Source organism: Falco punctatus (genome assembly GCF_963210335.1).
Source record: "Falco punctatus genome assembly, chromosome: 2".
In the NCBI taxonomy this organism is placed as follows: Eukaryota; Metazoa; Chordata; class Aves; order Falconiformes; family Falconidae; genus Falco; species Falco punctatus.
The window spans coordinates 44,678,366-44,705,618 of NC_137581.1; the positions used below are offsets into that span (position 1 = coordinate 44,678,366).

The following is a 27,253-nucleotide window of genomic DNA, read 5'->3' on the forward strand; positions in this document are numbered from 1 at the left end:
CACTACTACTTCCCAGCAGTAATAAACACAGTTCTTTCAGGTAACAGCTGTCTTGCTGCTTGACACTCCATTCAGTAACCTATTACAATGACTGCTACAGGAAGGTACCTTAAGATCAGGCTAGTCTCCAACAGACTTTGAAACTATCTAAGCTTTTAAGTGTGAGTGTATGAAGCTAATTTTCTGTGTAACACTTGAAGCTGAGGCGTTACCTTAACTGACCCAGTGAAGAGGAAAATGCCAAGCAGCATCTCTCTGAAATGGGCATGCACAGCCAGTACAGTGTGTGCAAAACAGCAAGGACAGGACACAACACTTGAACAAAAAACATGCTTTGTTTGAGTTGCAAGCAGCAACCACATTGCTTTAACCATCTAAAACACAACAGCAGATCAGAGTTTGGTGTAACAGGATGCCTGTCACAGCACTTTTGTTTTCAAAGACTATTTAAGAGGACTTAAGTGTCCACTGGCATGTCCTAGGCCCCCCAGTTTACTCCAGCACTACTCCAACAGTAACACTGCTACATGCTCTTAACTCCTGGAAAGCTGAAAATGCAAACTCCATACTGACATTAACAAGCATACCAAATATATCACTGCCCCTTGTTCTGATTATGTCTGGGACACACCAACAGGGCATGAAAAACAAGCATATTTCTCTAACAACCATGAAGTACAAGCCAGTAAGCAATGCAAGATGTAGTGTTACAATCAAATCTCTTGGCTTTGGCCATGTACGAGACATCACAATCCTTCAGAAGAGCTCACCTGCACCCTTCTGCTCCCAATGGTAGGGAGGTATGCCGAGTTTAAATAAATATGGATTCTGCCATTCTTCTGCCGAAGAAAACTTGAAAATAAACCTGAAAACCCATTTTCTCAAATACAAACATGTTTTTACACTGATTAGTCTACAGGTTAAATGACTTTTTTTATTATTATTATTATTATTTTTTACTTTTTTTCTTTCTTCAGAGGGTAGGGTGGGATGGAAACAGGACCAGCCCCTACAAGAAGGGACTCCTGTCCTGCAACAGATTTTTCTACGTTCCAGTGTAGAATGTAGAAATACAAACCTAAATTCCCATCATGAACACAGCTAAGGGAGGAAGGACTGTATGGCTGCGTGGCATTACTTACCTCACCCAGAGACACCAGAGATTACAGCAGCATCAGTCATACTCTATGCTTGCATAAAGCATAAGAGACTGAGGGAGGTCCCTCTTCCTTCTCCATCTAGTTTACAAAGAAAAGCTTTATAGATATTTCTTTTTCATTTATATGAAAAACTAGCAGATGACTCAGCTCTTAGAGCATTAAAAAGAGTATTCAGCATGAGACATGGTTAAAAACTAAGTACCTCAGCTGATCATTCAACTTGGAGACTGACTGGTCTTGAACAAGTAGCTCAGGATCTCGCTTTTCTCACTTCTGGACCTGAACAACCATCATTGTCTAATCCAAATAAAACAGCCACCCCACACCCCTGGAATCTTCCTGTAGTTATGGCAAGCTGCAGCTAAGCACAAATAGTTGTAAGGCTCCAAGGAAATAAATGAAATAAAATCCTCAGGTACACCAGGTTTGTAGAAAAGACCCAACAGTCTGCAAGACTGCTGCCTTTCTCTCCTCCCTAAAGACACTAACCCAGATATAACTGGGGATTAACTTTATAAACAATAAAAAGGTCTTCTCCAGGAGATGTCAAAATGATGCCCCTCAAAAAAAAAAAAAAAAAAAAAAAGGAAAAAAATAAGTAGTAAAATTATTTCCTCAACTGTATGTAGCTTCTATTTTCTGTCTTTTTTATTTACACAAAACGCTGTAGAACTAATCAACACCGCTTTTTAATTTTAGTCAAGTTTCAGACATTGATTTGGCATTGCCAAAGTTCCCCAGAGACAGGCTAGCAATAAATCAAAGGTAGATTTGCTCTTGTCTTGAGACACACAGTGAAACCCCTCTGTTTTTACCATATTTTCTACCATTGGGCTAGTGTATTCTTGTTCCCGTCTCAGCTGAGATCATGTACCACACAGTAATATGCAAAATGCCTCGCTACCAGTATTAACAGAAAAGCACTGTACCACATTATTCATGCAAGATATTATCAAAAAATTATTTCACAAATCTATTTGCTACATTTCTCCTCCCCTCTTACTCACTGTTTACTTAGCTGCCGAAATCACTACATGTCAAATGCAAACGTGAACCTTACCATGAATATCAACTAACATCTTCTGACTGAGATACAATTTAAAATGTCAGTTCCAGGCAAACAAGTGAGCAAAACTCATGAGGGCATAATTTATTAACACCATAAAATGGACTGCTGCTAATTTTTTTCCTCTAGTAATGACAGTTGGCCCCTAATCAGATGTCCGCACACTACAGGGAGTTACAAGATCACCCTAATTCTGCCAGCTGGTTCAGATTTTCACATTTGCTTCAGTTCTTAATTGAAAACCAGGCAAAACATTAAAGAAACATATTCTACAGTAATGATGACAGACTACATCCTAAAACGTATTCAAAGGGTGCCCCATCCCCTGCAAAGAAAAATCCCTTTGCAGAAGATCACAGTGGCACAGAAGTGTAAGGCTGCACATGGTATTAAGGTAGAAACTAATTAATTTTCTTGTCCACAAATATTGAACCAGATAGATTTAGGAAGGTTTGTTCAATTTGCTGTTAAAAATTTAAGAAATAGGAAGGCAATCCCGAGCAACCCTGGGAGGCGGCATGTTAAGAGTGCTTAGCTATCATTAAAGTTACATAGTTTTTCCTTGGAAAACTGAATATTCTCATCACAACCTCAGAGAATATGAAGAATAAATATTTATTGTGCTGCCTACAAACAACCTTTTAAAAAATCTGAATGCTTTCCTTTTGTTTGGTCTAGAAAGGAGAAAAAATGTTTATTCATCAATGCTGCTTCTATTCAGTTATTTTATGCTATGCATTTATTAACCTGATTTTCCATTCTAAAATTATTTTCACTTTTCTGTATTGATCTTCCTCTTAATAATTCTGGATCTCACCTCTAATTTACTGACTTTATTCTGGTCTTCTATAGTGATTGCAGTCCAGATTGAAATTTACAGACTTTGTTTAGCTACAAGAAGAGCAAGAGCAAATTCAGGGAAATCTTATCAATGTTTATAATAAATACCTGATGGAAGGGAGTAGAGAAGATGGAGCCAGACCCTTCTCAGTGGCGCCCAGTGAACAGACAAGAAGCAACAGCACAAATTGAAATACAGAAAATTCTATTTAAACGTAAGGAAAAAAACCTTCTGTAGTGTGAGGATGGTCAAACACTGGAATAAGTTGCCAGAGAGGTTGTGGAGCCTCCATCCTTGCAGATATGCAAACATGAACTGAATACAGCCTTGAGCAAACTGCAGGGTGGTCCTGCTTGACTGCGGGCTTGGACCGGATGATCTCCAGAAGTGCCTGCCTGCCCCAGCCACCCTGTGATCCTGTGGTTGTGTTCAGCTCCATTCTGCCACCTGCAAGTTGATAACCCCACTAGATATACCCTTCTGCCAGACAGCCTACCATCGCAGTTTACTTTGTGTGTCTGTGGTCATCCACATAGTATGCCTGTGTATGTTTGCAGTCATCCATACAGTAATCATACATACACTGTAAATCTCCAGATTGCTTCTGAGATGTCATATATGACTCTAACCAAAGCCTTACTGAAGTAGAGAAGAACACTTGGACTGTTCCTCCATCCAAGCTGAGCTTCGGTGTCACTGAATCACTCTGTATCAAGCAAACTTTTCATAAAACGCATTTCACAAGCTCACTATATTCCACTACTACATTTGGGTTTGTCCTCAGCACTAGGAGACTTAACACCTACGTGCTCTATTACAAAACTGTCTTAAAACAACCAGCTTACTTATTCATGGCCCCTTGCTTTGGAGGAATTATATGTTTGAGCATCTTTCACGGTACCAAATTTGGTTGGCCAGTCTAGAATTCCAATATCTTCCCTCTTTCTCCGTTTAAAGAACGTACTTTCTATGTGCCCCCTTATGGAATCTCACTTGTCCTTTATGGTTTTTAACATGGTAATTGCTCATCGATTCAAAACCGCTTCAATTAGTTGCTTGGGCAGACTGGAAGCAACCTAAGCTTACAAACCTCAACACATCACCTCATGAAAGTGTTTTAACCTGTTCTTTCATTTTTCTGCCCTGTGTTCCTTCCACCTTGCTGTTAGCTTCAGCTGTGCTAAGCAGCTGATCCCAATTAACCTTCTTCATAAGGACAGAAGCAAGAAAGCTTGATATGTATTCCAGTTTCTTCTGTCATCCGTTATTTTCTCGTCTTCTCCTTCAGAAAAAAAGTAGTTTCCTTTGTCTCCTTCTACTTACAGAAGCTTTGTGCTGTTTACAAAACCTTATTTTATTGTGTGTTACCTCCCTTACTATCTGTAGCTCTGCATTTTTGAATGTCCAGCATGCTATTGATGTTCTTTTATCTTTTATAGTGTCATGCTGAAAGAGTCGGAAAACATTTCTTCCTATCCCACCCAATACTGTTGTTCAGATCCTTCACTCTTATTAGCCAACAGTCTCAAATTAAGTCTCAGCTTACCTGCGAAGACAAACTGCTAACTGATCTCAGGTTTTAAATATTCTTTTGTAACTGTATTTCAAAGCTGCATTAAACAAATCAGTCAGAGAGCATCAGCCAAGCAGTCCACCCACGTTCACAACCTTTCTTTACCTAATGATAATTACAGATTGTACTACAGACAGCCTTTAATAAACAGCATCAAGTTTAGAAGGAAGACATCTGCAGGGACCTTTCTGTTGCCATGGAAATATCTTCAGGCCAAGCTGTCTTTAGCTCCACACATTACCTCCATATTAACCTATTATTATGCTTTTCTTTGGGTATTAGTACAAATAATGGACTAACTCACCCCAATCGGATTATTATAAATGATATTACATCTGACTTTGAGGGATTCCAAAGAACAAGGAGTCACAAATGCTGCAGAAAAGGGTAAATTCCTGGACTTTCAGACAAAGACAAACTGAATACTCGCCTGATGTTGCACAGATTTTATTCCCTGAGGTCCTCGGTATTTTCAGCTTCTACCAGTAACTGGGGTGAGTCAGGGCTCCCAGCACAGAACTGAGCCCTGCTACCACCATTGCACTTTCTGAAGGCTAGCTAGCAATTCAGATGAAATTTTTTCATATTGTTGTAAAAGCTGGATGAAACTCAAGTCGTGTCAGCTCCAAATATTAAACAGATGATTACTTTTTGACACTATCTGATTAATGCAGTAATAATCATGAATGCAATAAACAACAATAACAAATGGTATAGAACACTACGGGCACAACAAATGTGTACAAGATACTCTCAAATGGAAAACCCTTCACTTTGATGGACCCCAAAATATTTTGCAACTATGTACACATAATACTGCTGAAATTTAGTCATCTCAAAGGGTAGAAGGTATTAAGCAACTTGCAAACAGCATATAGCATAACAGTGAGATCTTTAACACCCACACAGTATAAACAGGATCTCAGTTTTTAAGATCTCATCCAAAATACACCCACACAGCCAAGTGTATGGTATTCAATTTACGTATTTGACATAAATGAAGAAATAAATTAACCTCTGGTAAGACATGAGCCATTGGTCGCAAGAAAAGGAAGGGATCCAAGCTTGAAAATTAGATTTTTCGTAATTAACCATGACATTGTGACTGCTTCACTAAAGTTAAATAGGACATAATTGTAAATGTTCCTTACTCTGATGATATTTCATACTGTCAATGACTTTTGAATAGAAAATCAATCAGAAGTTTTCCCTACTGGCTTGAATTGCAACACTAAATTTTTTCAACAACTATTTCATGATAGACTTTTGAAGACAATCATTAAGATTGCTGTCCAAAGAAGCACAGGCAACCTCCTAGGCAGGAACTGAATGACATAACTTGAAACCCACAAAAAACAGACTTAAAGAGAATGCCAGGAAATACAAAGCTTAGTTCCTTACCTAGTATGAATTGCATCTGCTAGTGAAAAGGCTATTAAGTTGAGTTTCTCAGATAAAGAAGATCATAACAGAATTATTTTATAAAAAAGTTTTTATTTTCTATATTTTTCTAATACCTTCTAGCCGCAAAATAAAAAAAAAAAAAAAAAAGAAGGAAGATTCTTATCAGGCTGTCCAAAGTGTAAACAGCAATTTAGGATCTGTTTTTGAACTGCTGACTCAAAGTTAGCAGAAATCCATCCACAAACCACAGAAAATCTCAGAAAATCTGTGACTGTTGCTCGAAGTAACATTCTGTCACCAATTAAAACCAACTATTTTTATAATAAAAGCTGAGTTTTCCCTCTTCTTCCTTACACCTTTTGTTTTGTTTCTTCTTGATCCTATTTCCTCCAATGAAAAAAAATTACTCTTTGAGTAAACAGAGGGACGTGGTTTTATGCAAACTGTAAAATCATAAATACTTGAGAACAGACCTTCAGGCTGAAAATCTTCACATAACAACAAGTGGCCTAGCTACCATCAGTACCAAACAGACAGGACCACAGCTAAGGAATTAACTCATCACCTTTGTCCTTCTAACTGAGAGCAGCATTTGCACTACACCACCAGCCCCAAGGTCAGTGTAAACTGACATTAAACCCTGATGTTACGAGAAGCAGCAATTTGCCTCCTCCCTCATGCTGCCATAGGGACTGGCACAGCAGCACCAGGGAACTGGTGCGTTGAAAATAACTCTTCCTCCCAACAAATGATTATTTTTTATTGTGTATAAGTTCCTCAACTCAGTGCCCTAGAAATGCTTCTGTTGGTGATGAGGAAGGAGCCTGGGGTCAACCACATGCAGCCAAGAAGACAAGGTAAGAGGATGCTATGTGCTGGCAGCAATACTGGCTTAAGCCATGGGACAGTGACAATGAAATGAAGGGGGTCTGAGGGCAAGCAAAGGGACACAGACATCTGCCCGAGTGGTCAGAGTCCCGTATAATCAACTCACATTCAGTGGTGCCTTTTTCTGTCAGTAATCCCACTGGGATCAGCAGTACCACGCACGGATGGTTCAGTTGTGCCAATGTCCCTAAAATGTCTTTTGCATGTTTTAATTTATGTGATCGCACACTACCATTTCTGCAGTTCTCCGTTCATTCAGCACTCATGATAAATGGCCATCAGTGAATGAGGCAACAGGTCATACTTGTTATTCCGCTGCCATTGATGTGTGTTTGATGCTCTGTTTCATTTGGAAGACGCCACTCGGCCACTTCAAGTAATATTAAATTTTCTCATTCATGTCATAAGAAGACACAATCTGAGCTCAAGGTTTACTGAATTCCCCACTGCTGTAGAGACCCACCAGCCAGGCCTCACCGCTGTGGGAAGCTGAGACCCTGCAGTGCAGAGGACTCTGAACTTCCATGAGTTCCACTTCTGTTCCTGGCAGGGTGCAGGAGATCTGTGCTACTTGTGCTGCCAGCTTTCCTCTCTAGAAATCCTCTCCCACATGGAAATGCCACAGGGATGAAGCTCCATGGATGTGAAAAACATGCCCACCAAACTAAACAGACACAAGGCAGATGGGGCAATAAGGCCAACGATAAGCTGTGGGTGGAAGAAAAGGGACGACTGATGGAGACAGGCACTGAGCATCCTCCCCCCTACATTTCAGAAGCTGAAGAAGTTAAAGACAAACAGCTGAATAACAGTGGAAAGTCAATCACAAGGTTTAATTTAAGCTGCATTACCTACAAAAAAGCCTTTGATGAACAGCAGTCACAACAAGCAGGTCAGAAAAAGAGGTATTATTTTTTAATTAAAAGCAAAAAACCAAAGATCTCTGCAGATTCTAAGTTCAATACAGTTCCAATTAAGAAAAGTAAGATAACAATAAACAATCTAGCAGCATTTAGCAATATAGCAAATGATCTCTGGTTGCGTTCCTGGCTTTACAAACAATGGATTTGCAAAGAACAACACACCTATTTAAAGAAATAATCAACAATCCTACTAGCATGTTCCATACACAAAACATACAATCCTGTGATTTCTGAGATTCTTTTTATATTTCAAAGTAGACATGGAATTTTTTTTTAAATTAGCTTTCCATCTACTCAAACCCTGAATCAATGAAAAAGTGGATGCAAGTAGTGTCCAAAGCATGATGTGCACTAGGAGAGTGCCCTTTCCTAGGCACGAGGGCTTCGCACTCAACAGCGCAGCGCCAAAAAAGAACTTGCCACTTGACATACAGCAGTTGCGTAAGTGAGAAGACCGATGGCTAATTAAATCAAGAGATTGTCAGGAAAGGTCATGTTATTTAATATGCTGTATTCTGGGGCCTTTAAAGAACACTTAACGTATGGCAATTCTGTTTCTAAGTCACATTTCAGAGACTTCTCTTAGATTTATTGTATCAGATCTCTCTCTACAAAGACCTGGAGAACTAACTTGCAATACCGACTGACAAGGCAGTAACACATAATGCATGTGGGAAAACTAACCCTTACTGTGCATAAAAAATGATGACCTGTAAACCGGCTGCACATGTAAATGTAGCTGTTCCGGTGGTAACTGGTTGCTACATTACAGTAGTTCTCTTGGGAAACAAGACATTTCCTTGAAGAAGATGCCAGGTTAGGGAGTAAGGTATGGTAACATGTTCCTTTAAACACTGCATGGAAGACAGATATATGGGCAATGTGGTGAAGATCTCCTATCCTTCAAGAATGGGTTTCACTTACACTGAGGACTTCGATTAAATCACCTTCTTGTTCTGGGTGGGTGCTAGGGTAACATTTATTTTATTAACATTATATTATTAGGTAACGTTTTTGTTTTAAGCCAACCGCAACCTAAAGCATGAAAACTCACTGTAAATCTGTATCTACATGTATAATGAATGACAACACAAATGTCTCAAGAGACCTTGAAGCTACTGTGAACACTTGTCTAAGAACATCTGCTCAGCTGTGTTTGAGCATGTTATCACATGCGAGGAATATGCAGGGAGGGAGCAAAACAGAAAACGACACTGCATAGCTGAACAATCCAACATGCGCTCTGTAGCTCTGGATCCCTCTGTGGAACTCACCTCCTCCGGCTTCAGAGGCATATCTGACACCTTAATCTGTGCTGGTCATCCATGCACCCATTCTACCCAGCGGAGGAAAATCAGGGGGCCAAAGGATAATTTGCCTTGCCTGTCCTAGAGATGAAGGATGATTAGCTCAGACACTGTTATTTAACATTTAAATACCTAACTTACTTCAGAAGAATCATGCATCCATTATTTAAAAAGGTATGCTAGCACTGGAAAAAAAATACAAAAAAGGCTACAAGGATGATCTGAGAAATGAACATTTGAAGGTTGGATGGAGCTTTGGGCAACCTGGTCTAGTGGAAGGTGTCCCTGCCCATGGCAGGGGGATTGGAACTAGATGATCTTTAAAGGTCCCTTCCAACCCAAAACATTCTACGATTCTGTGATAAAGCAGATAATACACTTTGGTTTTGGAAAATGATGACTGAAGTCCTATGATACAGAAGCTCTTCCTCACAACATAACAACAAGCGCAACTGGCAGACAACAGCCATAAAATAACTAAAAATAAATAGCCTTCCATGTAACATCTACATTTACCACCACACTGCCAAAGGTATCCTGGAGACCAGAAGCATAAATGAGTTAAAAGATGGATTAAACAGTTTCACTGGGAAGAGGTTGTTAGCGGCTACAAAACACAATGGTCCAAGTACAGTAACAGGCTTAAAATCACCTAAAAAGATTGGAGGTGTGTCCAAGGAATGATCACATAATACAGAGCTTTTTCATCTTCCCTGTTTTCCTCACCTATTGCAGACCCTGCTGGAGTGTGTGGCTAAATGGACCTTCAGCTTGACTCGCCACAGTGGTTATGATGGTTCTGAATAAATCAGACCACTAGCACCACCGCCTCACTCCACACAACCAGACTTAAACCATAAAGTGCTTTAATGGACAGTATGTTTCACCACCTGCCCACACAACGAAGGTTTAGGGTTGTGTTTTTTTGTTCAGTGTCAACTTAGCTCCTTTATGGGTATTACCAGTCAAAACGTCATGCTGTGTACTCAGTCAGGTGCCATTTGGATACACATCTAACAAACAGGTTGTGAAGCATCTATGTTGTCATTCCCAATAACAAAAACATGAAAGAGATGGTTTGATAAATGAAGTATGAGATGAAGGAATGCAGGTTTGTAGTTTTCCCCAGTTACCCCTGAGCTTCCAGCAGCGGGAAGGCAGCGCTCACACCACTCAGCTTCCACAGGCTGAAGATGAGGGTTTTCCAGTGGCTGAGGGTTCAGCAGCCACCACGCAGGAACAGTAATTTTGGAGACCAAGGTACTCCCTCAGTCTCACCATCTGCCCCACCACCTCCCAATGCGGCTATCTTGCCATTGAAGTTACCCAAGTCATAACCAGGGTAACAGATCTATAGAACATTTATTCTGGGACTGAATTATTCCAAAACAAGAGCTGCACTTGGATTTAAGAAGTGTAGTGAAATATATATGGTTGGTTAGATTTTGAGCACTTTCCTAGTTCTAGACTGAGGAAATATGACACGGGGGGTCAGTACAACATGGTAAAGATGATACTACATATTAGGTGTAAAGCTAATTTTTCCTATTGGGGACACAAAGTTCATTTGAATATCATCTAGCACAGCATTCATCTCACACACACCCAAAAGAGCTACAAAACAAATACCTGTGTTTTGCAAACAGTACAGACTTCCTGTTCTTATCAGAGCGCAATGGAAGCAGTTGTTTTCCATCTATGAATACTTTACTGACTTAGAGGCTGCATAGCCCAGATGAACTCTCCTCCACACATTTCTCCCTGAAAACTGAACTCAGATAGCTCTCCAGCTAAAATCTGACCAGATTAAGATGTTCAGGACATTTGTGACGAGAGTGCTTTCCTTGGGCCAACAGAGCCCAACCTTCTTTTTTCTTCCCCCCACCAACTGTACGAGAATGATGAGAAGTTCTTTTACTTCCTCAAGGTCAGGCTTGAAGTGGTGGGTAGCACTGAACTAAATGATTTACCTGGGAGAAGACACACTCTGAATTCGAAATTAGACCAAGCCTTTAACTGAAGTTGGACCACAATGAATACCTTTATCTCTATCTCGTATGAAGAGGGGTTTTTTTGAAAGCTTCGGTATAGGCACTTTTTGCCTACAGCAAATTGATAAGTGAATTTTAAGAAATATCTGTAGAAATACACCAACGTGCTACAGATAAACAAAATACTGAGAACAAGGAATGCAAAATGGGAACAGTCTTATGCACACTGAAGCTCATACTAAAAACCCTGGATGCTGCAAATGCTTCAAAACCTTTATGCTGTATGAAACAGTAGCAATGTCCAACCAATAATAATATCCCTATTGATCACTGATTTTTAAAAGCTGATCTGACCAAGTACCTCCCACTGTTAGTTAATGACCTTAATTTTTAAGCCATTCCATGAGCATCAGGCTCTATCCAAGTTAAAACACTGCAATTTCATGTTTGTGTATCACTTCCAAGTTATGCAGCTCCTCATACAAAGATGGGGAGCTTATTAATTTCAAGTTCCTTTCTTGGGATACATACTAAAATTATGTTAACACTGTATTATTACTCATTAATAATGCTTCCTCAAAAATAATCCTGTGACTGTAAACCAAACAGAATTATATCATGGGTTGTATCTTGAGCTGGAGTTGTGCAGTCTCTTGTTCCTGCAGACAGCAATAACTGGTGGTTCGTTACACTCAGAAGAGTTGGAATATATTGTGTGGAGTTTGTTTTTCCTCCAGGTCTGTAAGGGAAGAGATTGGTCTTTATGTTTCTTCAGTGTAAACTTGCAAGTCATCTGCTCACGGGCTTTCCTGTCAGGTTTTATAGGAGCAAACAGAAGCCAGGAGGAGCAAATGCTCCCACTCATGGAGTCTCACTAACTCACAGATGAATACATCCCATCTATGGAATATGCTGAAGAAAGAAACATAATGCAGATCAAGCATCCCCCCTTGAAATTACTATCTTTGAAACTATATGAAACAAAAGACCTCACTGAGGGTGCCCTAGCTCTTGGAAATCTCTAGGGGCAATCAGCAGGGCGTCAAAATAAATAATGATACTCTCACACCATTGTTTTTGCTCAGTCATGCCAGGACAATCTTACTGTTTCATGTGAGATAATGATGCAATAAATCTTCACAGATCTGTGCCACTGCACTTTTTTTTCCTTTTTTTTTTTTTTTTCCCCCCGTGACATGCTCCCAAGATTTCCAGCATGCAGATACATCACCCTCATAAAGAAAGGCCTTGATCCTGTGAGTCCTTGTGTGGCTCAAAAGGTTGATGTACTCCATTACCAGAAACAGTGCAGGCTGCAGAGAGGTGCTATAAAGGATGAGCCTCAGGCATAGCTCTCCATAGCGTTTGAAAACTGCGGGTTCTTTTGCATGTGCAATCCCTCATGCTCAGAAAAGCATTTTAAAAAGGAAAAAAAAACCCAAAACCAACAACAAAAAAACAGCAGCAGATTCCATCAGAAAAACAGGGTTGCAGGGAAATCTCTGTATCATCCTAACCATGGCAGGCTAGGCAGTCATGCAGCTTTGTTATTTCATGTAATGTCACTTAAGCCACCTTTTGCTGGACTCAAGATGCCTGCCTTGTTCAGTTGTTTAGCACCTGCAAACAGCATGGCAAAGCCTAAACCACGACTAAAAGCATGACCTATGAGTTAGGGTAGCACATACCCAAGCACTTACTGTCACTCTTCCCCTTTCCTGCAAGCCCCTTCTGTTCTGAGTCTGCTTTGGCATTTGCTTGACTCCCCAGAAAGCCAAAATTATTGCCATTTCCTTTTTCCTTGCTTCTTTTATGCTTGACTGGCAACAGAAACCTGCTCACTGAGTGATCCCATGGGTACCAGCATCAGCTCAGGAGTTGGGGAAGGGACAGGGTAGAAAGAATGAAGGAATGAGACAACCCTTTCCAGTGCCTGACCTAGCCTCCACTGCAACTAATGGTAAGATTATTACTACAAGGAATATTAAATCTTGTTAAGACTAGCAAGCACTCATCTTGCGCTTCTTGTAGCCTAAGTCTAGAGAAGCCATCACACTCTTGTGTTCAGCCAGTTTGCTAAAGCAATGCCTTACCCTGCCAGAAAAAGCAGAGGTCATCATTTAAGATATCAGCACAGACAGGTGGAGGAATCTTGTTAAGTTGCTACCCTGAGGTTTGCGTGTCTGCAAGAGAAGCAACAGAACGAGCAGGGAATTAAAAGAAGGCAGCAAAAGGAGCACAAGACTTACAGGCTGGGGCAGAGTGGCTGGGAAGCTGCCCAGCAGAAAAGTACCTGGGGGTTGACAGCCGGCTGAACATGAGCCAGCAGTGTGCCCAGGTGGCCAAGAAGGCCAGCAGCATCCTGGCTTGCGTCAGAAACAGTGTGGCCAGCAGGGATGGGGCAGTGATTGTCCCCCTGGACTCGGCACTGGTGAGGCCGCACCTCAAATACTGTGTTCAGTTCTGGACTCCACACTTCAGGAGTGATGTTGAGGTGCTGGAGCATGTCCAGAGAAGGACAGCAAGGCTGGTGAAGGGTCTGGAGCACAAGTCTTATGAGGAAAGGCTGAGGGAACTGGGGTTGTTTAGCATGGAGAAAAAGAGACTCAGAGGGGAATTTTATCGCTCTCTACAACTACCTGAAAGGAGGCTGCAGGCAGGTGGTTGTTGGTCTCTTCTCCCACATAAATTGTTATTGACAGGACAAGAGGAAATGGCCTCAAGTTATGCTAGGGGAGGTTTGGGTTGGATATTAGGAAAAATGTCTTCACTGAAAGGGTGGTCAAGAATTGCAACAGGCTGCCCAGAGAAATGGTGGGATCACCATCCCTGGAGGTGTTTAAAAAACGCATAGATGCTGTGCTTAGGGACATGGTTTAGTGGTGGACTTGGCAGTCTTGGGTTAATGGATGGACTTGACGATCTGAAAGGTCTTTTCCAACCTAAATTATTCTACATTTCTATGAAACCACCTGCATAAGGGCAGGGGCACAGTGGCACATGGCACAGCTACATGGCCTCGCCAGGGCCCTGCAACAGCTTCGATCCAGCAGCCCAGAACTCAGCAGGGGCTGATTTATCCATAGATCCTCCCTACCAACACCATTTGGCTGCTTCTGATCCTCTGATCCCAGAGATGGTTCATACCCTACGTGCACAAACCCTAAGGGTGGCAGTACTGCTCTGAACACAGCCCACAGTCCAAGCCGAACACTACTTTAAGAGCACTGGAGGTAAATACCTTGCATTGCTAATTCCTCCTGCAATGCATAAGCAAGACAAAACCTCAGCATTTCAGATAAAGCTTCACTGACTTTCCCCCCCTCCTTTTTTAAAGTCTGAAGGTTTCACAGAGCTAAAGACAAAACACAAATATCACATACCCAACTTTAAGGCCACCCGGCTAATCAGGGTTTAGAAATACAGATTTTTAAGAAATGCCCATGTTCAAAATTCTCAGCATTTTCACCCTGTGTTACAAGAGACAAAGAAGAAAAGAAGTAAATATGCTAGTCAGTGATTTAAAGGGAAGGCACAAAAAAGAAGGGAAGAAAGACTTGTGAAACCTTCATCTGGCTTTCACAGCTGCTCAAGGAATGACCCCCACCGCGGCTGCGGGCTGGGCACTGGCACCCACCACTGCACAGTGGGCAGGCACTTCCCAGGTCAGCAGACGGGCAGAGCAGAGACTGGTACAGGATCGCAGGAAGCTCCAACACAGAGATGCCAGCACAGGATTTCACGGGGCAGGGGGTTGGCGAAGGTCAATTATCAAAAATGTAACCTTTCAGTTTTACAAAGAGTGGATTTTTCTCTTAAAATTCCCACTCAGCAGTTTTTCATTACCAATACTCCTGTTAGAGAAATTACTTGGTTGGCATGGCAACATATTCCCACCCTGAATTTCTGTCCCTGTGCCTCCTCTCAGCTCCTGAGGACTGTGAGCACCACTGGTCCCTCTTCACCCTTTCATGTCATTACCATCCATATCCTACTCCTTCATCCAAGCTTTCAATTAAATTGCATCTGGCATCTACAGGTGTGCACAGTCATCTTGTCCTCTGGTGAACACATTCTGCAGGGGAGCTGGGGACTGAGCTGCAGTTCAGGAACAGACACTCAGTGTAAAGAGAAACTCCTAAACATACAGGAGAACTGGTCAGAGCTCAGTTACTGATCTGTGTCACACATCTAGATGAAAAAAATTACTGTTTGGGAGAAAAAAGGTTTTCCCTTATTTTAAGATGACTAAGGCAAATCCATCTAATGATACTACATGCAAAATTTCTAAACAGAGAATTGTTTTAGCATAGCATGCACTACAACATTTGCTGATGTAATCTGCACCCACCATTAACTACTGGGTAACAACAAAAAAATTTATCTTTCTACAGATTATATGGTTCTAGAAATCATTTGCATGGAATAAAAGAATGTACTGAAAAAAACACTGTATACAATCAACAATAAACCATGTCTCATACACGCTTCACAACATCCCTCCATTTGATATGAATAAAATTAGCCCATAAAGAATATTTAAAATCCACTTCTTCACAAAACCATCTCGTCGTAGGTTGTATTGAAAGTGGATTACTTTAATAGTGGAATTAAAAGAAAATTAAGAGCAAGCATTCACAGCCAACAAAAACAAAGCCTTTGCTTTAAAGAGGAAGGAAATTTCACCTAGTTCTTTTCCTACAATTATCTTAAAGACTTTAATACACCGGAATGGTTCTACGGATTATGGTAGCAGTTTTTATAGACTTCAGGTTCCTGCATGGTACCCTGGCCCCAAGTCGGTGCCATGAGTAAGTAACATAACTCCTCCTGTTCTTCAAAACTAAGCAAATATTTACATTCTCTGCTGGATGCTGAATATTCAGTACCCTTCAAGAAGCAGCCCACAGCATGCACTGTCAAACAGGTATTTCATACCTTGCATACATGACTTGGTTTTACTTTATTTTAAGCACCATTTGTTTCTTTTTAACTTCGGCTTTGCAGACAGGAACTTGCAAATATTAATTTATATTAATTCATTATTATTTTATATAAAAATATAATTTCTCCACAATCCATTTAAAGCTACCAAATTTCTAGATGAGCTAGTTATTTTATTATTCAGTCCTTCACAAGTATTTGATCCTTGTCTGATAACAATGAGGTCACAATCTAGGCAGTGAAAGCGGGATGAAACTCAAGGAGTACTCTTGGGTAGGTAGGCTAGAAGCATTTATTGAGTTTTAAACCAGGAATAAATTAATGTTTATGCATTCAATACTAACTACATGCATATTCATTTTATGTTAATAGCTGTCTTAAATTGCCACTTTATCCCATCAATGCTCTGAATGGTTATCCAGGAAAAAAAACTGAAGTCTATTTCATGTTCCAGACAAGTCATTCAGCCTAAATTCATTCATGAAAACTAACACATACAGCAACAAAGGACACAAACTCGAGCTTCAACGAGCCAAACTGTGAACTGCTTTCCAAAACCAGAAGTAACACTTCACTTTCACTCTGGATTTTTTTTAGTTTATTCTGTAAAAATTAGTACTATTTGGAAGCCAACCAGAATAGTTTTGGTTTCTATTCTGTCTGCTATTTTGAAAGTCTTCTATCACGAAAATCAGTAATGTTTTCTGTGCTATGTTTGCACAGCATGTTTTAACTTGCAGACCACACAGAACTGTGTATGTTGCAGATCTAACACTTTAATCAGTTTATACCCAAGCCCTAACCTGGATCTGTGAAATAAACTGAATTTAGAGAGAAAAACTATTTAAGGTATTTTAGCTTTTCTTCCTCTTTTGCAGGTTTAGAGCACATCCCTGCACATCTGAACTGGCACAACCACAGAAGAGTTAACAGTGCTCCCAGAGCACCGTTCTGCCACAAAAACCACAGCCCAGACCTCCACTACTTCCACAGGGGACTTTTTTTTGTTGAAAGCCATTAATGACATTAGTACTTTATCTGCTTTTTATTCAAAAATACAACGGTGTATTAGTATACAAGTCCTAACTAGCCTATTAAACATAAGGTTTATAGTCCCATTAAATTATTACACAGCATTGTTCCGCAACACCCAATAGCCAAAGGAACAAAAAAACCTTCTGCATGTCAGAATGTTCTCGACACCACAGCTTCTGCCCTCCCCAGAAACCTCATTGGATTCGATAGAAATCCACAACTTTATTCTGCTATGACTAATGGGAAAATAAATCAAGAGCCTATCACAGGAAATGCTCTCTTTGCCACTGCCATCTACATCATTACATCTTAAGCTCTTACTGTAGTCTCAGGATGGCAATAGGCAGATGCAAGACAGTTTAAGGTTTTACAGGTCAGAACCAATACCAAAACCTCTGTTTATCACTAAAACCTCCGTGGAGCTCAGCGATCAGTGACATCATGCAATATTAAAGGTCAGTATCTGCTCACATGGTCCCCAGTCTGTACGCTGACAGACACTGGAGAGTGTACAGTATTGCTGATGTATACTTGCTTTTGCCTGTGCTTTCTGTAAGCAAGTGCTGAGCTGCTGTTGTATGGGCAAGAAGAACCTTTCATCTGATCCACTGGGGTCACTCTGGTGTTCTCATAAGGCCCCATATGAACAAAAACCAAAATAATCACCGTTTATGTGGAAGGAAAAACAAGTTGGAGCTGTAGTAACCTGTGGTACCTTTGCTGTAATGGAATTTGAGACCCTGAGGAGAGCGAGGAAAGAAAGACAGTAACAGAGATCTAGACCCTCAAATACAGAAACCTAAGTGGGATCCCATGGGAAGTAGCTCTAAAAGGGCCAAAGAGCACATAAAAACTGGAATAGCTCTAAAGACAACATCAAAGTGCAAGGCTAGTGCATCCCACTACTCAGAAAAGCAAAAAGTATCAGGAGACCAGTCTGGCAGATGTAGAACACACGATAGCGCTCCAGTACAAAAAGGCAGTATAGCAGGAGCAGCAAGCACAGAAAGGCTACCAGGTATGAGCACAGAAGTACCGTGCAGGCACACAGGGGCAGTGTCAGGACAGCCAAAGCTCAGCTGGGGTTCAGACTTGCACGGAATAGCAAAGGCAACAACAAGAACTTCTACCACTACGTCAACAGTAAAAGGCTGGACCAGGAAAATGTGGGTTGGTGGCTGAATGGGGTGCGTCGGTTATTGACAGTGAACACAGACAAGGCGGAGGTACTCTGCTGCCTTCTCTGCAACAGCCTTCATGCTTAGAGACAGAGCTCCAGGTGAAGAGCCACCAGTCATGACTGAGGACCAAGTCCCAGGGATTACCTGAGAGGACTCAACCCAAACATGCCCATGGACCCACCTGGCTGCATTCATGGGTGCTGAGATAGCTGGCCGATGTCCTTGCAGCACCCTTCGCTACGATGCTTGAAAGGTGCTAGAGGCCATGGGAGATCCCTGATGACCAGAAGAAAGGAAATGGTGCACTCCTCTTCAGAGGAACCCAGAACGGTGATCTGGGGCACTATAGACCACTCAGCGTCCCTTTGGTCCGTGGAAGAAGTCAGAGTGAGTCGCCTAGGAACAGAGTTCTGGGCACTCTGAAGGAGGAGAAGGTGACTGGGAGCAGTCAGCATGGATTCACCCAGGGTGAAACATGTTATTCCTAATGGTACCCAATTCTACCTTTCCTTCCTCAGTCAAGAGTTGTCCCTCTTCACCAAGAATTCCCTGTTTCACAGTGCAAAATGAAGCCCACAATTGATCTTTTATCACTTTACACTCTTCTGTTCACAAACAGCTGTTCAATATTGAAAGAGCAAAACCACCACAGAAATCCAGCAAAGGGGACAAGAAAACATTCAGAGCCACAAAGCACCCAGTACTTGACAACTACCAAGCCAGAATATGACCAGGCTGTATCCAAACCATTTATCTTGCAAGAAAATATCACAGAAAGTGGGAAATGTCATGGAAGGGCACCTATGGTATTAAAAGCATAATTGAGCATATCTGTAACTCAGACAGGAGAGGGTGATGCTTCCGTCTTCCAAGAACAAAATGACATGACTGCTAAAGAAATTCCAGTAACTGACCTACTGCAATGATGTAAGCTTCATACGCGCCATCACAGATGAAGATCAAAGCCAAACTCAATATCAATATTGAGTGCCTCAGTATCAATATTGATCTAAAGTAAAATTATAAAAGTAGAAAATGGGATACAAAAGCCTCCAGAGCAGCTTAAGGAGGTGGGATACACGTGGCATCCACATGGCTGGTGTGCCCCCCGAGGAACAAGGGGAGTGGAGGCATTTGGAGGAGACAGGGCTGGGGAGGCAGATCTGAAATGAGCCTTTCTGTGAGCAAGCCTCTCTTGGGAAGAACTGCTGTCCTCCCTCCACTACACCACCAACACCTCTCCTCCTCCACCAGCCCCTTGCTTCATGCCCACCCCAATGAGTTGCGGCTCCATCGCAGGGGTGGCCCATGTGGAGCTGCCACAGGTCTCACCATCCTCATCTGCCTGGGCTCCATCCTTGGGCAATAGCAGGCATGGGCAGCGACCTGTTCAGGCAGGGGAGGACGAACACCACCCTTCACCAGCTTTTCTGCCTGTGGTTCCTATGATTTTCGGCTGTTTAAGCGATGCAACCAAGCAATAACAGCATTTGTAAAAGGATGTCTGTGAAAGCAGATGCCCCCTAAATAACAGTTTATTAAACACTTATCCTTCCAGCATGAAACAAAAGGGAGTAGGTGGGTTAAGAATGAGAATTTAAAAAAAAAAAAAAAAAAAGAAAAGAAAAAAATGAAGAAAACAAGATCCTTAAAGTAATTTATGTAAAGACTCATCTCCACAGGGAGAAATAAGGAAAAAAGCCAATAATTCTAAAAAATATATAGCTCTTTCAGTACTTCCCAGCAGGATATGGAACAAGAGTAAAATATACATTAAAAGACTATTTATAAGGCAAGCTCAAATAGAAGAGTTAAGAGAACATCAACAAACAAATGAAAACCAGAAGTAATCCCTTCTCATAACAAACAACAAAGGTTAAAATAATTTTGTTACTATCATAACATAGTGGCATTTGTATCATGCTTCTAAAGTGTTGATACTGTAAATTACTGAGTTACATTGGCTTATGCTTATTTTTCTTAAGCTAGCCAGTATATAATAAAAATGTAACAACAATGCACACTTACACAATACCTCACACTTCAAGTATCTCAGTGCCCTTAAAGAAATAAAGTATAGCAATTATCCAAGTAAGAACCAGGAATATAGGAAGATTTCACTTCACCCTGAGCCAAAACAATGGGAAAGGACAAGAGCCCAGCCATTTTAATTACTCTTCCATTTAGAACATACCAACTTGCCCTGTTGAACAAAATACAGACTGTCATAATGAACTGACTACTCTAATGAGCATTAAAAATAAAACAAAAATCCATTAAACTCACCAGTGAGTAGAACAAGATGTAACCGTTAAATTATTTTGCTAGGAAAAAAGTTAAAGATTTCGTGATTCACAATTATTTCACTGAGTTTTCGATGGAAAACATTTTAAATAAGGAACTCCAAACTATGAAGAAGTTACCATGCATCATCAAGTCTGCAGTACCCATCTATATACAAAATCACACACGGAGGTAAATGTGAGGTAAGTCACGGTAGCTTTCTTGTTAATAAAATTGGGGTTACCTAGCTCACCTTCATCGGTCTGTCCACAGGTACAGAGGGACTATGTTTGCTTGGAACCTACTGAATTTCACTGCAGTTGCAACCTGAATTAAACTCCAGGTGCCCTGCCAGGTAAGTCACCACATCAGAAGAGTAACTGCTTTTTAGATGCCAATAATCATTTTGCATGAAGTCTAAAACTCACATTACTGTATCTTACAATTGCATTGCACTGTGACACGAAACAACATAGACCTGTGTTGAGTTTCAGTGCAGAAATGCAACAGGATTTTAGACTACAGTGCTGTATACCAGCCAAGACGTGGCATGCCTTGCGCTCCCACGACTATGGTGCCAACACCTTTCTAGAACAATGCAAAGAGCAAAAATCCATACCTCACCGGTTCCTCAATTAGGATTGCAACCTAGATCAAAATTACAGTTAAGCTGTAGATACTGGATTTCCCAAAGAAACAGAACATGGAACACACACACAGAGTCACTGGAACTGGAGTTATCAGGAGGAATGACATCAGTGTAGATATTTGGATAGTTGAAAATTTTTTTTACACATATTTTTAACATTTTCAACTATTTTTTTTAATGCAGTAAAGGAAATGTTAACCTTTCACATCTCCATGAAATAAACGATTTTAAACCTAAAATGTGGATTTAGAAATTCACAATAACCTACAGATATACAGCTCGTATGTACCATGCTTGGTTTTTATGGCTAGAATTTCTCAGCTGCATAAATCTTCCATGAGATTCCCATCCTAAGCTCTGGTGGCAGAGCAAGCTGAGAGGTCATGCATCATCAAAAAAGCAGACTGGCTTCAAGGTGAGCTCACAAAATAATTGACTGGGGATAGAAGGCAACTAAACTATAATCTCACGATGCACTTCAGCACTATGCTCAAATCAAAGGGTTGACTTTCCTTCTCCCAAAACCAACATTATTTTTTCAGTCCATATAAACATACAAAACTGTTATAAATTCATATATTTAACATATGATATATTGTGTAACTACAATTTTTCTACAGAACTGTAACAATATTAAATTATGCTAATTTCTGAGTAATATTAAACATTCTCTTTGAAATTCTTTCCACTCTTGCAGATAAAATATTATCCTTCTCCTCTACAAAATACATCCTCATAAAATCTAATTTGTGAAATCATCTTCTTGCTGCCCTTGTATCATTATGGATATGGGAAACCTCTTTCTGGCATGGCACTGTTAGCTAAACAGAAGCTGTTTGGAGCAGAGGTATTCTGATTCACTCCTTTTAGACTTGCTACTGCATTCATAATATGCACGATCATTATTATCTGAAGATGCCCATTAAAACTGTGTCTAAACACAACTTCTGATTAATTAAACCAAGATGTCCAGGGACCGCCCTTTATTTGTATAGTGCCTAGTGCAATGAAGTCCTCGCCCACAACTGAAAATCTCCCTGTTCCCATCATGCATACAACAAACGATACCAGACAGAGTAAGGAATACATTCCCTGCAGTGCTCTCTAACAGCCAACTTAACTGCCTAGGAAAGGAAAGCGATGGCAGAAAGTGGTCAGTAAATTAAGTCTCAGAGGATCTGGGATCCTTCTCTTAGTGAGAATTCCAGACAGCATCATACATCTCACAACCCCACCTGCATTTTCTATCTGTAAACTCAGTTAACTTGGCAAAAAGACTGCCTGGCAAACGTGACAGTGTGTGTACTGACTGAGCTGGTTAAGCTATTGTTTCCTATTAGTCTTAAATCTCTTAACTTTCTATTGCACTTTTGGGCCTGATCCCTGGGGAAGAAAATCCCAAATAAACCAACCACACCCACAACCATGGTGCAAAACCCCCTTACCTCTCTATTCTATACAAGGCCTGACTTCAAAAAAAGTAAGGAACGCATGCAACACTGTAAATAGTATTTCACAAGGCAGCAGTGCAAAGACATACTGAAAGCCAGTAGTTTGGATCCCAGAGCAGTGAAATTGTCCCAGGATGCAGTTTCAGATACAGTTAATCAGTTCTAACCAAAGGCCCTTGTCAAAAGCAGCACCCATTATCTTCTTCCCACCCCTCCCCTCTCCATAGGATAGGGGAAATCCATAATTTCCTAACAGTGTAACTGCAGGATATGTACAGCCATTCCCTTTCTCCTGTTCAGCTGGGTTTTCTCGGATCAGTGATCAGTTGATACAACTCTCCTCAACGTCAGTCAGTCACTGGCAATGGATACAGCAGGAATGCCAGGTTAAAGCTACTTTTTATTCATCATGCAAGCTTCCACTTAACATGAAACAGCACCCACTTCTTATTAAGCTTATTACATTATCAGCTTCACTTGGCGTAATTAATCCAACTAATGCTGTGCTGCACCCTTCTGGGATGTGTCTTTCACCCTTCTGGATTGCAAGCATATCCTTCAGCTGTGCTTGGAGTCTACAGCCATATCTCCTTAGGGATGTCTCACATAGCTTTGGATCATGCCCTGTGAGTTACAACCTTGCTGGTCTTTGGGACCAGATCTTTATCTCTTTCTGAAGAACATCATGTATTTATGGCACTATAAAGTAACTACTGAATCGTATCAGCTGTATTTCTAACACCTCAGTAACACTCCTCGAGTATCATGTACTGCAAGGTGAAAAAACCCAACAGAAAGTTAGGCGGCGATAGTTTATTTGCAGAAGAGATTTGATACATGTGCATTGTCCATATGTTGTTTGTTTCCCCAAGTAAGTCATGCTAAAGATTAAGTAATTCAGAAAAAAAAAAACATTTGAATGAAGCAGAGATTCATAGATTACAACAGCAAATACCAGAAGTGCTCTTTCTTCTAATAATACAAAAAATTTACATAAGCTGAATGAATCAACACAAAACAGTTCCCCATACAGTTAAGGAGCAAGGTTTGTTACTGAGACTATTCTCAACTGTATTTCCATAGGTATTTTTAGAAATCCTTGAAAATTAAATACATTTCTGTCACTATTAGTCAGGCTGGGGTAGAACATGTTCATGTATATAATAACATAAGCATAGATGGTATTCTTCAGACTCGAGACAATTTGGCTGGAGACAAAAGACACAGAACAATACTGGCTTGTTAAAGGGTTTTGCCATTTTAGTCACTTTTCATAACTCAGCCATGATAAGGCATGAGAATGGAGATGAATCAAGTACAATTAGGAGGTGAGTTCAGAATAAGATATATAATCTTCAAATAATGATTTGATGGGACAAAATGCAGGCATAGGACTAGATGAGACTTTAGATCTGGAAACAAAAAGGCTGATAAAAATTAGAGGTTCATTATTCTCTGTATTTGAAGATTAATAGTTGGAAACAAGCCCCATATTTATATCTCCTTTTAGCAAAAGCTTATGGTCAAACTCTGCAAATACTTAAGAAAGTGTAACATCATGTGTCTAAGACAGACACTTTTTTTTTTACCAGTTTTTAGCAACTGGGCCACATTCTGAAATGACCAGCATGACTTTCATACTTCACACTGAAGCCAGTCAGCATTATCCATCCTAACTTGATAGCATCAATCAGCTAACAAATTCACTGCCCAGTCTGTATTGCCATTTAAATTAATCCAGCCTCTGTACACTTTTACAATGAGAAGTAATACTTTTCATAATAGTTTTTGGCACAGCCGAAGAATGAATGTTTTTTTCCTGCTGAAGCAACCCACCTTCACCTGCACAGGGAGGGACCACCTTCTTCACATCCTCCTCTGAAGCTCGTTCCTGACACAGAAAGATTTTACTGCAGACCAAAAGATCTAAAGCTGTAGGTCACTGGAGGATATTAAATGATAAGCAAATTCACATTTCTAAAGTAATTCTACCAATTTATTAGTAATGCCAGCTCCTGTTCCACAGTAGGGGAGATAATAACGAAGCCTTGTTAAAGGGCAATGTGATATCTTACACGTAATGTCTTTTTTTTTCATTTGTGATAAAGTCATTAAAGCAGCACTGTGTCTTCTTGAAGTCTCAAACAATAGTCTGCATTAAATCTCCTGTGCAAAATTAAGGACAGTAGTTCACTGGAAAAATAAGCACCTGTTCTTGCTAATGCTGATGGTCTTCTAAAAATCATTAAACTATTCTAAATTGGTGACAATAAAACAAAGCAGAACTGTTTTAACTTTTTCCAAAGCTAAGAGAAAATCCATTTCCCTTGTAAATACTTCTTTGTTTCAAATTTGCCTAGTAACCTATCTCCCTCATGCGGCGTGTCTCCCTTATGGGCTGCCTAAATCCCATTCTCCCACAATCATCTAGCTTGAACTCAGTGTCTTTTAAACCCGGGTTGCTAAAGGTTTGTCTTCACTGCATGCATGCAGTCTGTAGCCCCTGAGTCCTGCCCATCTGCCCTCTAGTCACAGGGTTGAAGGCACCGCTGCGTGGAGCACAGCTGAAACAAGGCATCAGCTCAAATTTCCTTTTGGCCTCAGCTACAGACTGGACTGGTTTGCAGTGGGAGTACCTTGCACAGCTTCATTCACCCAGGGCTACCCTAATATTTCAGCTGGACTTCACTTTCCTCATTTGCTTATTCCTTCTGCTGCACTGCATTTAAAATCCGTCTTTGCTTGCTCTAAATATGTAAGACCTCCACAGTGCAAGGACTGAGATGCTATTTAAGAGTATTTCTTAAAAGCTCTTCAGATGTATCAGTGCAGGTTTGGACACAGAGCACCCAAACACAGCGCAGGACACAGATGAATCAGGAAACAAACCAAAATATCTTCTAACAAGAAAGTTAAAGATCCTGGAAGTCATGCACATATGGCAGAGAAGAACGTCTCCTGCAAAAAGCATGAGGACTCTAATAGGAAAACCAAAAGCAACACAGGAATATAATGAAATTTTTGTCTGGTTTGGTATCCATATATAGCAGAAAATGCTAGTCTCAGCTTGATGATTTGCTTTGTCCTGGTTGTCATCTACATCATGAGTGACTTCTACTACCACCACTACCCTATGTAGTCAAGACACAACACCTGATAAAGACCCAGAGCAGCACAGTGAAGATGACTTTCTGATTAATTAAATGCACATGGTCAAATAGTGCCTACTTCACTGTAGCCGTATGCCACAAAAGGTAAGTGACGAACCAGCTTAAGGTTAGAAGTTGGTGCTGTTTGTATAAAAACTTTTTTTCTTCTTCTTCTTTTTTTCCCCCTATTATGTATCCATTTTGGTGGAGTAAATGTGAAAGGAAGAAGAATGTTGCTTTCTTCTGAGCTTTGTATTTCTGTATTGTCAAGTTAATGCAGTGATCATTGTTCACATTATCAATGTTGCAAAGCGGTGGTATTTTCTACTGCTAGAGTCAACAGGTTGGTGGGTTACCAGTTCACAAACTATAAGGAGACGCATGAATTTCAAAAAAAGGGTTTTAATAAAGACCTCGGAATAACACATACTGTTTGATCATTAAACTCATTGAATTATGAAATAAATTGAAACCTTGGAGTAAAAACGGACTCAAATGCTGTGGTCACATCATCTGCTGAGGCAATCCACCAAGCCAGCACTGTACACATAACATCATAACAACAATTCCCAAGGTACGGATGTTAGCATTTTGCTCATCTCCTTGTGGCCTTGGAGCCAAACTCAGAATCACAGGGTTTCCTTCTGGCCCCAGCTCTTTGCCAGTAATCCAGCGCTGGCACCAAGTGACTCCTAAGAAAATCTCTATACCTTTGCCTCGCATTACAGCAGTAATGCACAGGACACCCCAGGAATGCAAAGGCAATGAGGCACACCAGCACCCAAAAGGGATTTGACCCAGCACCAGCCTGCAGTCCCTCCAAGCACACACACTTGCCTCCAGGCAACAACTGCCCAGGGTGCGATTAGACTCTCCTCTACTGGCTGCTCTCTCATCAGGCCAACACTGCAAGAACCAGGACAGTGGGGAGGACTGGCTGGATTTCCCACACAGCACCGCATGCACACATGGCCAAACAATATTCACATTCCCCAGCAAGGTCCTTTCTATGAACCCACCTTGGAGGTCATGAACCACAAGGGACAGCTAATCAAGGTATGAGTACTGAGAAAACACCTTTTCTGGCTGACATTCACATGTCCTGCAGGAAAGCATTCAATATCCCTACAAGAAGGAGACACATACCTTTGGAACCCACTATTAACTTAATTTTCATTTCAATAAAGTTTTGCAGTAATTGCCTTGTAAACACCCATCACCACTAACAGAGGAGCCGCCAAGACCAACCTCCTTAGCTATCACATGTAGCAGCCTCCCACACTGCAACAGCAACCTAAGGATCAATCCTCCTTATTTCATCACACATTGTATGGCCTGGCCCCAAAAGGGCTAAGCGAGACCATCACACAGCACCATGAGGGATTTTTTTCTGTTGCCACTGGAAAGG

General features: G+C 40.8%; 1 protein-coding gene across 9 annotated transcripts in view; it reads right to left on the minus strand.

Annotated features, from left to right (window-relative positions):
• The window catches only part of KLF12 (KLF transcription factor 12), a 279,952-nt gene that overhangs the window by 151,826 nt on the left and 100,873 nt on the right, over positions 1–27,253 (minus strand). The window contains exon 2 of one of the 9 annotated variants that reach the window (XM_080374431.1): positions 9,130–9,243. The exons of the other annotated variants lie outside the window; for them this stretch is intronic. Coding sequence (XP_080230557.1) covers positions 9,130–9,150 — 21 coding nt within the window. The 5' untranslated portion in view covers positions 9,151–9,243. The remainder of the gene's footprint in view (positions 1–9,129; positions 9,244–27,253) is intronic. 9 annotated transcript variants of the gene reach the window in all.